This window comes from Penicillium concentricum (genome assembly GCF_028827145.1).
Source record: "Penicillium concentricum strain IBT 3081 chromosome Unknown utg000003l_segment0_segment0, whole genome shotgun sequence".
NCBI classification, from domain to species: domain Eukaryota; kingdom Fungi; phylum Ascomycota; class Eurotiomycetes; order Eurotiales; family Aspergillaceae; genus Penicillium; species Penicillium concentricum.
This window is the reverse complement of record NW_026622756.1, coordinates 1,223,071-1,238,111: the sequence shown is the minus strand read 5'-3', so window position 1 is coordinate 1,238,111 and position 15,041 is coordinate 1,223,071. Positions and strand designations below refer to the sequence as shown.

General features: G+C 48.0%; 6 protein-coding genes across 6 annotated transcripts; 2 read left to right on the top strand and 4 right to left on the bottom strand.

The window, feature by feature from the left end:
• The first annotated feature begins 77 nt into the window (after window positions 1-77).
• Window positions 78-1,016, top strand: N7517_008299 (60S ribosomal protein eL29). Its single transcript, XM_056726029.1, has 4 exons — window positions 78-170; window positions 267-318; window positions 559-661; window positions 729-1,016. The coding sequence occupies exons 1-4, from the start codon at window positions 164-166 to the stop codon at window positions 762-764; spliced, it is 198 nt and encodes a 65-aa protein (XP_056576880.1). The 5' UTR covers window positions 78-163; the 3' UTR covers window positions 765-1,016.
• A 553-nt stretch (window positions 1,017-1,569) lies between these two features.
• On the bottom strand, window positions 1,570-3,096 carry N7517_008298 (uncharacterized protein; the record flags this gene model as incomplete). Its single annotated transcript, XM_056726028.1, has 2 exons — window positions 1,570-2,738; window positions 2,838-3,096. The coding sequence occupies 2 exons, from the start codon at window positions 3,094-3,096 to the stop codon at window positions 1,570-1,572; spliced, it is 1,428 nt and encodes a 475-aa protein (XP_056576879.1).
• A 299-nt stretch (window positions 3,097-3,395) lies between these two features.
• N7517_008297 (NCBP3 domain-containing protein) lies at window positions 3,396-4,817 on the bottom strand (the record flags this gene model as incomplete). The annotated part of the gene is made up of 2 exons (XM_056726027.1): window positions 3,396-4,658; window positions 4,719-4,817. 2 exons carry the CDS (start codon window positions 4,815-4,817, stop codon window positions 3,396-3,398), a joined length of 1,362 nt encoding a protein of 453 aa, XP_056576878.1.
• A 699-nt stretch (window positions 4,818-5,516) lies between these two features.
• N7517_008296 (uncharacterized protein) lies at window positions 5,517-6,065 on the bottom strand (the record flags this gene model as incomplete). The annotated part of the gene is made up of 2 exons (XM_056726026.1): window positions 5,517-5,664; window positions 5,722-6,065. 2 exons carry the CDS (start codon window positions 6,063-6,065, stop codon window positions 5,517-5,519), a joined length of 492 nt encoding a protein of 163 aa, XP_056576877.1.
• Window positions 6,066-7,132: 1,067 nt separating this feature from the next.
• N7517_008295 (putative glycosyl hydrolase) lies at window positions 7,133-9,167 on the top strand (the record flags this gene model as incomplete). Its single annotated transcript, XM_056726025.1, has 2 exons — window positions 7,133-8,015; window positions 8,086-9,167. The coding sequence occupies 2 exons, from the start codon at window positions 7,133-7,135 to the stop codon at window positions 9,165-9,167; spliced, it is 1,965 nt and encodes a 654-aa protein (XP_056576876.1).
• A 4,023-nt stretch (window positions 9,168-13,190) lies between these two features.
• Window positions 13,191-14,138, bottom strand: flbD (putative MYB family conidiophore development protein FlbD; the record flags this gene model as incomplete). The annotated part of the gene is made up of 1 exon (XM_056726024.1): window positions 13,191-14,138. The coding sequence occupies one exon, from the start codon at window positions 14,136-14,138 to the stop codon at window positions 13,191-13,193; it is 948 nt and encodes a 315-aa protein (XP_056576875.1).
• Between the last annotated feature and the right edge of the window lie 903 nt (window positions 14,139-15,041).

The following is a 15,041-nucleotide window of genomic DNA, read 5'->3' as shown; positions in this document are numbered from 1 at the left end:
TCTTGCAAGTAACAAGCCATCTAGTGACGCTCTAGTATGTACACCGCCCGATAAGCGAGATCCCACAAACGGACGAGCCCTAGCCGAGCATCCAAGGCCTGACGTCCCTATTCCCACTCCTCTCCATCCATCATACCGTCAATCAGCGACAACATCCGACAAGATGGCCAGTACGTTCTTACCACGACCTTATGACCTTTGGTCCTCTGCAAGCTGGAGAGAGTTGAAAAAAAAGGCGATGGCGCTGACATGATTTTCACCCACAGAGTCCAAGAACGCGTCCCAGCACCACAACAGCCAGAAGGCTCACCGTAACGGGTACGTCTACCCTTGAACATCCTCGAACACCCTACTGTTACACCTGCCCGACATTTTTCAATCGATTCAATGGATATGGTGGAAGAAACGCCAGTGTGCGAATGATTTTATCCGGTGTGATAAATTTGAGGTCACGACTTGAATCTTCGCTCGGGCAATATCTTCGAACTACTGCATTCGACCACCATCCGTCACACCATCTCAACCAGAACCGAATCGCTGATATATCTCCTCGAATAGTATCAAGAAGCCCAAGACCAACCGTTACCCTTCCCTCAACGGCGTTGACCCCAAGTTCCGCCGCAACCACCGTCACGCTCTCCACGGCACCATGAAGGCCCTTGTACGTTGACCACAACCCGAACCCAACATCCACCACTTATGATACGGAATACTGACCCATTGAACAGAAGGAGCGCAAGGAGGGCAAGCGTGAGATCGCATAGATTATGAACTCAGTCTTAAAAAAATGGGAAACATGAAATGCAACTCGAGCGTGCAAGAGGTCCAGAGAACATAACGTGTGCTACGATCAAGGACGGTCCGCTGTGTCGAATAGGCCTGGTTTCTGCTTATTCCTTGCGCGACGAGCCTCGAGTTGTTTGATATCGAGAAATCAACAGGCTTAATTCGATGTGCACAGCGGTGCCATTTTCCCAAGCGGATTCTCGTCTGCTATATCCCTTTCCTTTTTCCTTCCAGACTCGAGGGCTCGACTTAGTCTGTGTTGTGGCCCTTGAGCTTAGTCTCTATTCCCCCCTTTCCCCCAACCCCCGTCCGGCATATGTGTGTACAGCTGCGTGCTTTTCTCATGCGCGATTGCTGAAGGATTTTTTCTTAACGTGCCAAGAATACCTCCCAAGTCCCCGATCGCTATATATCCTGTCTTGATTCTTTCGATTGCGACAGGGTTCATAGTCAGGGGGCCTACATTCCGTAAACAGTAACAGTCTTTTTTTACTAAGCCATGCTCGATTCAATTCATTTACATATACTTCTCATTCACTTTCACATCCATGATATTTCGTATTAGCGTATTATCTCTAAGAAAAGCTGTTTTTGCCGCCTATGTTGTATATTCTATATTTTTGCAGCTAATCGTCCTTATCCTTGTAAATATAGCACTAATAAAGGGAAGAAATATTTTACAGCAATTCCATATACAAAGACATCCAAAAGGAATACCTAAAAGACGTAATGAGGCCGCATAAGCAGCCAACTATATATTCTTGTTGAGTATAGTTACCAACGTCATACCTTCCAGACAACCAACTTTTTATCAAATCCACCACTAATAACCCATTCCTCTCGGACCGGGTCACCCTCTTCCTGGGGTACATCCACATACCCCGACCAAACAGTCCTCACTTTAAAGCCCGCTTCGTGACCACCCTTCAACGTAGCAATGACCTTCCCGGTCTTCGTCTCAATGCCACGAACCACACCATCATCTCCATTAACCCAAACCCCAGACCCATTAGGCCGCCATGTCAACTGCGGCGTGGAGTAATCAGTCTGCGGCGCGAAAGTGTTTGCCTGCACGAGGATAGCAGCATCCTCACGGTTCTGTAGTTCCAGTGTTGCCATTGCTTGAGACGCCTGTGTCACTGGGTCTTCTGAAGCGGATGCTGTCTCCGTTGCGGGGAATAACAGACGCACGATAATCACTTTCATATGGGGCAATGACGACGTTGCTACGGCCAGGAGGCCCGGATCGTGTGGACTGAGCGCCATATCGCACAGCGAGAACGCAATCCAGGCATTGGAATGGGGAGCCAGGTTCTGATGTCCAAGGAGACGAGCTTCCGATGCTGCTTCGACCTTGTAGTAGTAGATATGAGTCGAGTCCCTGCGCGAGACGAGGAGGAGCAGCTCGTTGGTGTCCACATGTGGAACGAATAGCAGGGTTTCAGGGTTTGAATTGAGTTTGATGCGTGCAACTGGCTCGCCAATCTCGAGTGCTGATGCGTTTGCTTCATCCGGGATATTCAGGCAATATAAGTAAACATGCTCGTCCCAGCCGGCGGTGGCAACCCACCACTTGGAAGGATCTGTCTTGTCTTCGTAGGCGACCACCTTCACCAAGTACTTTGCATGGTCCTTTCTGCTGTCAAGAGTTTCAGATCCATGCTGGAGGATTAGCTGGCCGGACATGTTGCTCATGAGGATGTACCGGCCCTGAAGGATCGAGACAAATGACAGAATGGGTGTAGCAGAGAGGCCCGAGAATGACTTCAGAGCCGTGTTGTCTTCTGTTGTCCCGAATAAATGGACCTGTTTGTCTGCACCCGTGGAGACGATATAAGACTGCGCTGATGCAGCTTCATCGACATCACCGCGGGGTTTCTGCCATTTCTCTACTGACGCAGAAAGGATGTTTGATGATGTCGGTGTCTGAATGACAGCAGGTTTTGATGGTGCTAAGGGTGTGTCAGATAACAGAACAAAAGCAATCGCAAAGAAAGCTTGTTAAGCCGAGTCTCAACGGCTTTTGATTGCCATTCCAGAATTAAACTCACCTGGCTCGCTCCATAAATCGGACTGCTGATGACTCTTGCCATATCTTTCAAAATCCACAGATTGGTCATAGGTGTTCTTCTCCTCGAGCAAGCTTTGGATGGTCCAGTTGTTGGTGTCATCGCCAGAGGTCTGCCCCACGTCGGGAGCAAGGTCAGCCTCGCGGAGAAAAGCCTTCAGTGTCTCGGGATAGTCATTGCTGCGCAGGAACCGAGCAATTATAGCACTTGATAGTGCATCTATTGTTCTAGAAGGAGGCATGCTTGCATCTGATGTCTCGAAGAGATTTTGGTTAGGGAGAGGTCAGTCGTGGCGCACGACACCCGTGAAATGATAGACGAATGTTGGTTTAGTTTACATCTTATATTCAGTCATTATTCGGAGATTACAGAAGAATTTAGGTGCTCCACCAACAGAGCAGAGTATGTATCATTATGAAATTTTTATCAGACAATCGATTTCCCCATCCCATTCGCGAAACGCCGGATATCCATCATGCTCCCGTGAAGACCCCTAACAATCAAGCAAATGCACAGTTCTCGACATATCTCTTAGTGTATTCAGCTGAACATATCTTCGGCCCGACGCCGACGACCACCGCGCCCTTCTAGTGTATCGGAAAACAATTCCTTGCCAGCGTTTGCGCCAGCGCTAGGACCAGCGTTGGTGTTATTGTTGGGGACATTGTCAAACTTGGAAGGAAACAACTCGCGCACCGACGCACCCCGGCCTTTAATCGACATGCCATTCGATGCGCCGCCCCGGATAGCAAATCCTTGGTCCTCGGTGGCTGCGGCTGCTCCACGAATGCGGGCACCGTTGTTGGTGGAATCAGGGAAGAGCTCAATGTTGCTGTGGCGTCTGTGTTCAGAGGTGCCTGGGACAGAAGAAGCGTCGAATGCATCTGACCGACGATGGTGACTAGGCTTGCTAGGCAGCAGCTCCTTCTTGATGTAGCTGGATGCGGGCTTGTTTGGGAAAAGCTCGCGGTTTCCTGACTCGCTCTCGTCCACGCCCGCGCTTGGGAAAAGCTCTCTATCTTTATTCTTACGATCGTGTCGAGGCGACCTCTCACGGAACCGCCTGGTATTATCGCGACCACCTCGCTCGACTCGAAGTTCTTCCTCCAGCGTGTCTCGTCCCGGGGACGCACTGCGGTTCCGGAGACGTCCGCTTGATCGGCCCTCCTCCTCTGGAAACAGGTCCCTCTGGCCACGACCTCTGGGCTGTGGCCGAGCGCGCTCGGGTTCAGAGCCAACATTATCACCGTACATGTCGGCGTTGAAGTGGTCGTCCTCGTCGCGGTCTCGGCGGCGTCGGTGCTCGCGGTTGTCGAATTTGCGCCGCCTGTAATCACCATCACCTGCATCGTCGCTATTTCTCCTGTCCGCAAACTCTTGTCGCAGGCGTTCTCGGGGATCATGCTCGGGGTGCATGAGGTAGAAGCGACTCTTCTCATGAGCGCGGGCTTGTTTGCGGTCCGACTTGACAGCCGATCGCACTTGGAGGACGGAATCGGGGTGAGAGGAGAGTAATTTCGCTGATCGGAGACGCAGAGGTGGCAAGGTAGACGCGTCTTCTTCCTCGGCGACTTGCGTGAGGGCTGTGAGAGCTTGGAGGCCAATTTCGGCGGAGGCGAAGATGATGTTGGCGGATGTGTCGTCGATCCATTCAACACGCACTGGTTCCTGTCCAGAGCAGTCACGAGCAAATTGTTTGATATTCTCTGTGGTCATTTCATCGACGCCGCGAACATGCACTTTTTCGTAGACCGCTTCATCAGTGAGGGGGTCGACAGTGGTTTCTAAGTTTGCAGTTGCTTCCTATCGTTCAACACATGTTAGTCGACAATTACAAATATCAAGACAAAAGAAAGCATTCACCACCTGAATTGGCTCTGGCTCTGGCTCTGGTCCGAGGTCAAGGTCCATGTCGATGTCCATGTCCGCGGTAGGAGCTGTGGCGGCCCCGCTGAATGCCATGATTCGGGCTTTTCTGGATGAATCAAAGGATCAAATCAGATCTCAGCTAACAGTTCGAATGGAATTAACAATTGATGGGATAGGACTGAGCAATGCAAGGTGAAAACCGTGCCCGCGGTAGCTTCACTCTCTGTCCTGATAAGGAATAGCGTCCTTTTCCCGGGGAACACCACTCATCAATATCAACCTCCAGGACGTGGACGTCTAAGAGCCTTCTTATTGTGAACGACCCTAAGGATGAATTGCGAAGGAAAGGTTATTTGCTTCGATGGCTGATATTTAGATAAAGAGTTGAAGGAACAGAAATGGTAACATGGTCTCTCGGATTGCCATCAAAGTATCCCAGGTTATACATAAAAAGGTCTTCTGCACAGTTTATGCTATTTTCCGCCTTTTCTACCGTCTATTTATAAAATTGCCGAGGGCCATCTCGCGACTACGGACTCACTAAGCCAGACGGATGAATCATGGCTCCCTCAGAGTATTCCTCTTTCGGTAGTGACGGGTCACGGGTGTTACGAGTACATTATAGAGAAAGTGGCTATCAACCAGATAGTGGCACGACTCGAACATCAGATCGAAGTTGGAAATGCCAGAATAGCTTCTATTAACGCCCTTGGGGGCCGGAAATGTCTTCCCGCCGTAGGGCATTTATGAAGACAAACACATGTGAATTGTTTTGGAATTGGTTTCATAATGTCAGTTCTCCAATGGCTTCAAAATTTTCGTCTGATTCAACACTCTTGCCCACTCAATTACAGTACGGCCATTTGCATCCTCGATGCTGATATCTGCTTCAAGAAGCCAATTGGTCATTTCTTCGTCTTGGATTGTATGGATTGCATAACTATCATAATTAGTCATTGTTGCTTATGTTTATCTCAATATCCTTTGAGTCACCAACCCGAGAACCGGAGGCTTTACGTCGCTTGCCGGTTCATTGATATCCCATCCTCTTTGAATGAAGCATTCGAGTGCACCTTTCGCTTTTTGTATTGTTGCTTCTGATGTAAAGTATGAATGTATCTCGAAACCATGGCGAAGAAGCCCCAAAATGAACTGTGTGTTGTCTTGTTTGATTGCCTCCATCATCACGGAGCCAAGTTCTTGTATGACGAAGCTTTGGTGCATGGAACTCGAGGGGAACGAAGCCATAGTATCCTTGAATGATTGGATATCTCCATTGATGCAATACCACAACAACTTCTCAGTATTAACAAGGTAGATGGTACTATACTTTCCAGGCATCTTGATTTATAGATTTACTATATATCGTCCTCTTTAACCAGATCTCAATTCATAACCTCATTCCAACAATGACCAATAACACCAACCTGCAATTGCTACGTGAATCGGCCTATACAACACGAGGAACTAGGCGAAGATCGCATCCACTGGGAGATAATTTTATTCGGATCATGGCCTATGGTAGGCTTGAATTCGCTAAACGAACGAGATGCCAGTTGCCTAGGAACTTGGCGTGGTTAGAAAGCGTTGTTGTCAATGAGGTTGAGGGTTCGGGCAACGTTATCCTGGGTCACAATCTCTCTGTTGCCTTTCCACTTGCCGGTCCACTCGGTACAATGGGAAATGATTGTGTTGTGGGCATCCATGTTCCGAGCTTGCTTGTAACGAGGTCGCCGCCGGATATTTGCAAGTAGGTTACGGTGGTTGGAATGCAATCCCTTCTCCTTGGCCTCAACCCAAGAAGTAACATCATAATATACCTTGAATGCTCGCTCCTATCCTTAAGCCCGGGTATAGTCTTCCGTGAACATTCTGACATCGTATCCACGTCTATTATTCGTGTAATCTAGAATCTATTTATATTGATCCAAGCTATACCCCATACGCCGTAATTGTTCGTGATTCAACATAGAATATTATTGTAACTAATATGTTCTTTCAGGCAATCCGATGAACATATCTAAACTAGTTTCCTATTTTGGAAGACACGGAGTTGTATCCTTGCTCTATCTGGAAGGTCGACTTTAGGCTAAACTCGTGACGGATGCTACCTATGACCTCGAGGCGTTTAAAGGTGGACATCTCCACCTCAACCTCCAAGAGCTATCAGAAGTTCTCTTCAACAAATGAGTGTTATTACTGGTACTTTCTGTGGATCTGCGGTAATTGTCGGAAATAGCCATGACACAGCATCAGGACTGCAGGATGAGGGGTACATGTCATTCCCTCAATACTTAATGCCCGGCTCTTTGGACTAGACCGCTCATCTGTCCAGCACAATCCGCCTCAAACTGTGCTTGCTTCCATCAAAAACGCCAGATTAACCATTTGCAATCTCGTGTTCCAAAATGCTCTACGCCGAAGACGACAAGCTTGTCTTCCGTTTCGACGACCACATCCTCTGGGTGCAGCCATGGGGCGAGAATGCCTTCCGCGTACGGGCAACAAGACAGGCATCAATTCCAACCGAAGATTGGGCCCTCTCCTCCAAGCCATCCAGCCCAGCTCCAACCATCGAGATATCCGCTGACCAAGAAGCGACTATCACCAATGGCAACATCAAAGCAACGGTGTCACGCAGAGGCAAGATTATCATCTACGATTCAAAGGGAAACAAACTTCTTGAAGAGTATGCCCGTCACCGCCAGGACCCGATGGACCCCAAATGCAGCGCGTTAACTGTCGAAGCTCGCGAGCTGCGTCCAATCCTGGGCGGCGATTACCACCTCACTATGCGATTTGAGTCTCTCGATCATAAAGAGAAGATCTTCGGCATGGGCCAGTATCAGCAGCCTTACCTGAACCTGAAAGGTACAGATCTTGAGCTGGCGCACCGTAACTCCCAGGCCAGTGTTCCATTTGCCGTTTCGTCACTTGGTTACGGCTTCCTGTGGAATAACCCCGGTATTGGACGGGCGGTTCTGGGAACAAATGTCATGAGCTTCGAAGCGTACTCGACCAAGGCATTGGACTACTGGGTTGTGGCGGGTGATACCCCCGCGGAAATCGAAGAAGCCTATGCCAAAGTGACAGGTTATGTTCCTATGATGCCAGAGTATGGTCTTGGTTTCTGGCAGTGCAAGCTTCGCTACACGAACCAGGAGCAGTTGCTCAATGTAGCGCGCGAGTACCGGCGTCGCGAGGTTCCTCTGGATTTGATTGTCATTGACTTTTTCCACTGGAAGCATCAAGGAGAATGGAGCTTTGATCCGGAGTTCTGGCCCGATCCAGGTAAATTATCGTTCTCTTTTTTATATCGCTTCAGTAGCAAGACCCACTAACAGACAATGTCCGATTCCAGAGGCCATGGTCAAAGAGCTTAAGGAGCTCAAAGTCGAGCTCATGGTCTCCATCTGGCCTACCGTTGAAAACGCCTCCGAGAACTTCCCAGAAATGCTCGAACAAGGACTTCTCATCCGCCACGACCGCGGTCTGCGCGTAGCAATGCAATGCGACGGCGACATCACACACTTCGACGCAACGAACCCAGCAGCCCGAAAGTACGTCTGGAGCAAAGCCAAGCAAAACTACTACGACATGGGCATCAAAGTATTCTGGCTCGACGAAGCTGAACCCGAGTATTCGATCTACGACTTCGACATCTTCCGCTACCACGCCGGCAGCAACCTGCAGATCGGAAACACCTACCCGAAAGAATACGCACGGGCATTCTACGAAGGCATGACCGCAGAAGGGCAGACGAATGTCGTCAACCTACTGCGCTGCGCATGGGCAGGTAGCCAGAAGTACGGGGCGCTAGTATGGAGCGGCGACATCGCATCGTCGTGGGACTCATTCCGCAACCAACTCGCAGCAGGCCTGAACATGGGACTCGCTGGAATCCCATGGTGGACGACGGATATTGGCGGCTTCCACGGCGGAAACCCAGACGACCCTTTGTTCCGCGAGCTGTTCACGAGATGGTTCCAGTGGGGAGCGTTCTGTCCGGTTATGCGGCTGCATGGTGACCGCGAGCCGAAGCCGGAGGGACAGCCCACGGCTAGTGGTGCGGATAATGAGATCTGGTCTTATGGAGATGAGGTTTATGAGATCTGTAAACGGTATATTGGGATTCGTGAGCAGCTTCGTGAGTATACGCGGGGATTGATGCGGGAGGCTCATGAGAAGGGAACTCCTGTGATGAGGACTTTGTTTTATGAGTTCCCAGCGGATAAGCGGGCTTGGGAGGTTGAGACTCAGTATATGTATGGGTCGAAGTACTTGGTTGTGCCTGTGTTGGAGGCGGGTCAGCGCACGATCAAGGCATATTTGCCGGCTGGGGCATCGTGGAAGCTCTGGGAGAAAGATGTTGTGTATGAGGGTGGTCGCGATGTTGAGATCGAATGTCCGATTGAGAGTATGCCTGTCTTTTGCCGTCAGTAGATGGCGGACTTAGGATAGAAGACTTAGAAAACTATATCTCGTTCTTTCGTCATACAATTTTGCTCCTCTTTTGCTCCTCTTTTGCTCCTCTGATTGTCTGCAAAAGTACTAGGTCTTGATGAACTCATTTTCTATTTCCCCTTCCATTTAGTCTACAAGCAATCTTCCGCGCACGGTGGCTATGGCATCATGTCTCCTTGCAAGTTGGTACTAGATGATATTCCTTCTAGCCAAGCCGCCGTTGCCAAGGTTATCCCAGCATGTTATGTTGTACATCCAGTCAAGCCAAATCAAGCCCCTCATCCCCATTAGGAAAGACTACGTCAATGATATCAATTTGCCGCGATAAGAAGCCCCTGAGGTTAGAACTTGTCCGTATACAAGCGCGTACTTAATATCAAACACCCAATACTCCTAGGCAAGACACCGTTGCTTAGTTTATTAATATTAGTAGACTATGTAGACATCTAGACAAGAAATATCAAACTCCTTAACCACATTAGGAAGGACTACGTCAATGGTACATTTGCCGCGATAAAAAGCCCCCTATGTTGCATATTGTCCATGCACAAGCGCGTACTAAGTATCAAATCCGATACCCTTCTAGGGAGTAATCAAGTCGCCATTGCCAAGTTTATTTATCCTAGCAGACTAAATATCCAATTAAGACATATCAAGCTCAATCGCATTAGGAAAGACTACTTCAATAATTCCAATTTACAATATACCGCGACAAAAGCCCCTGAGGTTGGATATCTCCGAAGCGCAATTGATGCCCAAGGCAGCAAATATAAAACAAACTCCACTTATGCATAGAAGCCCATCGAAACTCAAAATCCGATTTCGCAACGTTAGAAACCTTCAATTTCAACCAAAAAAGAAAGCGCACCCCGAACAAGAAAGAGTCTTCAAAACACCCCTGAAACCAGCCACCGGAGCCAACTACCCAGAAAGGCAAATGAAGGATTCAATCCATGGTTGAGAAAGGAGTAGCGCTGGAAATTGAGGCTTTAGCTCCGGGACTTTCCCGAAGAACGGGGATTTACATGACTCTCAGACCTTGTCCGCGGATGGACGTAGTCAGGGGAGAAGCGCAATAAGAAAAACTCCTTGGAAAAAGGCTCACGCGGCCACCGCCAGTACCGACAGACGGGTACCTTTTGCGCTAGAGCTGTTTTGGGATTAGTGTGTGATTGCACCGAGATTCTCCGTGGCCAATCAGAGGGCTGTATGATAGATGGCGGTTATTGCGGCTTTGGCCGGCTTTTGGGTATATTAAACTATATTGTATTTATCTCCATATTTTCATTTGCGTATAGTAGAGATTGATGGGTTAATTTTAGTATACAATATAATATTAATTAAGTGCCGATGTGCCGATGTTTAAACAGATAGGAGAGATATAGATTGGAGATGAGATACAACATACAGAATAGCGGAACATCCACATTCCACGGATCCTCTCCAAATATCCCGAGGTAGGTCTTGATCAATCCTAAAATTGAGCTCGGGAAGGATACTCTATAGAGCGATGTGGACGTCGATCACACCGGGAGCTTGGAACGCAACGGTAGGGTGAATCCATGGATTGAGGTGCAACGTCCGTATCCATGGACGTTGAGAAACAGTCAAAACGGCCCAAAAAAATGGATGTGTATTTGTATTACTTAGGTATGTGATATACCCCTGATCCATCCCTTCTCGTTCCATGGTTGTGCTCAATATACACTCCAACGGCTCGTTTTGAGAAAATCTGATCTGTTCTTGGCGCCGTTTCATTGCGCAGGTGCCGAATGGTGGTCAGGGCAATGTTGGTGTTGAACTTTCCTTTCCGAGTTTACCTCTGCTGTGGGAGGAATAGAGTTTCGTGGGGGGGTTGTTTTTCTGGGATTCGGGTTTGTGTTTTGTGTATTGGTATACGCTATGATCTTAGGAATCCCTGCAAGGTAGGAGAATATTGAATAGGAAAGAGTAGGTAAATAATCAACACTATGACTGAGTTTTTTACGGTGTGAGTTCCACGGTCCGCATCCCGTTTAGATCCACAGAGACGGTATGCTCACGGGAATTAAGGCTAAAAGGTCCAAACTGGGAACCTGCAGATCCTTCACAATGCCAATGTTGAACCAGTGGACGGAGTACTCCGTACAAGCTAAAATAATATTCCATGTACCCATGTCCTGATTCATCGAACTACTGTTGTCCCATCACACTCGAAGGTCATCTCCTCGATCCGATTCGATAAATCTCAGTCGAGGAATGGTACACAATACCCGATCACCTCGATAGTCTCGAGCTGAACAGAGCAGATGGTGTGTGGAAGCGATATCTGGCTGGCTGGTAGCATTTCTCATGTGGAGCTGGACACATCCAAGTTGAATAATCTGATAAAATAGACGATATGTAATTCATGTGGCGAAAACAAAAGGGACACAGACTCGAAACAGAGATAAAACCGAACATTGAAAATACATACGAAACTGAAACGGCACAAACTCTGTTACGATCCTCAACCCAAAGGTAAAATAAAAGAAATACCATTGGAAATCTCAACGGCCAAAGCCCAACCTACACCATTAACCGCCTCACGGGGGAAGGGGAAAGCACCCGATAAGAAAAAAAAACTGCATGCACGAACTCCACGATCCATGCAAAACCAACCAAATCCCCACCCTTCGAGCCCCGCCGTTCATCCCGTCACGAATCCATCGTGATTGGCTACGGACTCATCCCAAAGGCGATCCGAGCGTGTATTTTGACTGGCACAGCGTTTTTCAAATGGCGGATAGGCGGGAACAGGAAATCAAGGGTATCGAGTCTGTTGATACCAAACCTCAATATGGTACCTCTCTTTCGCTCTCGGTTGGGTATAGTACAACTTGACAGTAACAGTACGGAGTACATTAGGCTCTCTTGGGACTTGCCCGCAGTTTAGATATCGGGATACTAGTTGTCAATCTTATTCTAGATCGGGACGGGGTTTTGACACCGTTTGTTTTTTTTTCCATTTTCTCCTGCAGGACGAACCTCTCAAATAGACTTCTTTTTTTCTTTTTTCCATGTCTAGGCTCTGATCTGGATTTCCTGTCACCGTGCAGGTTCATGGGTTATGCATTATGTACATGTACGTTGTATGCATTACGCGCCTGGTTCTAGATGCAGGCCATACATTAGCACGAGTATAGTTCGTAATCCTGTTTTTTCCCCTACAGCCTCTAGGAGTCTATGCATAAACTATGTCACTACTCATCTGCAATACACACTATATACAATGTCTACAAACCATCAACCTTGCCTTGTCAGACAAACGGGTGGGTCCTTACTTCCGTGCTTAGACCCAGAGGCATCTCGCATCCCTTGCGTCCGTCCTCGTGAGTACAGCGTGTGAGCGGTGGCGCATTCCTGAGGACCCAAGGGAAGTAACGGGGGTAAACTGTTGGAGGCTGCATATCTGCATTCCCTGTATATTGGAACAGGGGCTGGCTAGAACGGAGGTGTGGGAGGACAGTGTTTCTTTGGGCTGTTTCATGGTATATGTACGACTTTTTAGTGTGTATGTATAAGAAGGTAGGAATGCAGGTTTTTGTAATGTAGTAAGCTTAGATATTATTATTATTTGAATTACTAAAAAAAAAAAACAGGGTATTATGCCATCCCAGCAGAAATGAAGAGCCCAATATCTCCACGTTGCATGCCTAATCCAGACAGAGTAAAGAAAATGTAGAGAAATAATCATTCAACGTAGAACCGAGCTGGGAAGGCTCAAATAGAGTTTCAAGATCCGAACCGTGGTAATACACATTAAGAGTATACAAAAGAAATTCGTAATACCTCCCTAGAAGAGAAGACACACAAAGAAAAGGTTGAGCTTTTGGCAAAATGTACAAGAAGGGTTCCATCCGTGGACCCGAGCGCAAAGGGGAATCAACAGTATAGAACAAGGGGAAATAGTGAGAAATGAGACTCGTAAAAATCATGATAGATGCAGGGGTATGATGGTTGGTTTTTTTTCGGTTTTTTTTTTCAGTTGAGCAAGTTGTTCACACCCATGCGAGTGTCACGAGTAGGCTCAGATCTGGAGATCCAAGACTTGGGCAAATCCGTAGGCTGGTGCCATGAGGCCAGGGTAGGCTGGTGGCCCATCCAACGCTGTGCGGATGCGATCTCTGACAAAGACTCTAGCGAGCGAGCCGGGTAACTGGGCGAATCCTCGAGAACGTGAACACTGGGCCTCCGGATCTCGTACTGCGAGCGCAGGTCGACAGGCAAAGGCAAGAGTTGCGGGGAGGGGAAAGTGCGGGGTGAAGAAGAGACGGAATTGTGATCTGAAACCATAGAAGGCGGCTCGCAGGAGTGTGAAGTCTCTGAGAAAGCGGGCGAGGTAAGGGGAGTTTCGATCGGTCGGTTGATGGAGGGGAGAGTGTAGATAGGCGAGAGCTGGCGGGCGGAAGCCATGGATGCTCTGCGGGAATGGGAATATTGTTCAGAGATGGCGGACTCGATAGATTCCGTCCATGAGGGGCGAGAAGAAGAAGAAGAAGAAGTGGAGAAGTGTGATCGAGCTGGGCTCATTGCTGAGGCGCGGGTGTAGGGTGCCTCGATGCGGCCTGTATAAGTGCGGGAAGTGGTGGGGGTTGACAGGCCGCGCTTTTTGCGGTTCATGCTTCCATTCCACCAGTTCTTGACTGCGTTGTCGCTGCGATTTCCCAGACGGCGGGCGATCTCAGCCCAACGCTTTCCCATTTCGTTGACCATGCGCTCGATCATCAGGCCTTCGTCGGCGGAGATGGGCTCTCTGTTTAGCGAGGGCTTGAGATTTTGGTGAAAACGCTCGCGACATTGCTTGGGTGAGCGGTAGTGCATGTGTTGAGAGATGCGAACCCAGTTGTTTGGGCCTTGTTCGCGGACCAGTTGGGTGAGGAGTTGGTCTTCCTCTGGAACCCAAGGACCACGACGGTGTGAAGCAGGCATTATGAGAGTAGATAGTAGGTGGTGATGGTGGTGATGGTGATAGGAGGGGAAGGAGAGAGAAAGTTGAAGTATAGTAAAATGTAAAGAAGGTATAGTACGGACAATGTCAAGTCTTAAGTACCAGGGGGACGGGTCCAAAAGAAAAAAAAACAGTCCCGCAATGGAAGATCACGATCCAAGATCTCGGAGCTGACAGTTCGGAATAATACAAGGTAATATAAAAAAATAATTAAAATAAAATAAATACCAGACTATTGTAATCTATAGATCGTGGGGTGTGGAAAAATGCTCCGTTGGGATCTTCAGTACCACCCGGGAATTCGGGCTGAGGAAAGACGCGTAAAACAGAAAAAGATCGGAGTGATCGACCCTGAGCCCCGTTGCTGGAATTCCAAATCATGGCGCTAACAGTTTTTTTTATTTTAGTTTATATGCTTTCCAAGGTTATAGAAAAGTATCTACAATATTGTAGCATATTCAACAGATTCAGCAGACATAGTCAAGTAAGAATAAAGCTATAAGCTAAAAATAATTATACATCCACATAATATAAAATTTGCCTATAATATAATATATATAAAACAAGACAGAAAGGGGTTAAAAAAAAAAAAAAACAGGGGCAGATCTATCCGAGTGACAAGCGGTTAGACGTAGATTCCAGCCAGCCATGCACAACATTTTTTTTCGATTCATACCCGATCCATATCCAATCGGTCATGTCCGAGATTTAATTGGTTCGATGAGGGTTCCTTTTCAACCTCATCCATGGATTGATCCACGAAGTGGAGTTGCAGTGGAGCTTGGGAATTGACAAATTTTGATATTTCTTTTTTCCTTTTTTACAATTCAATAGTATGGGGAAATCGGTGCCTCCGTGCGATGACAGGAAGCTTCGACCCCGAA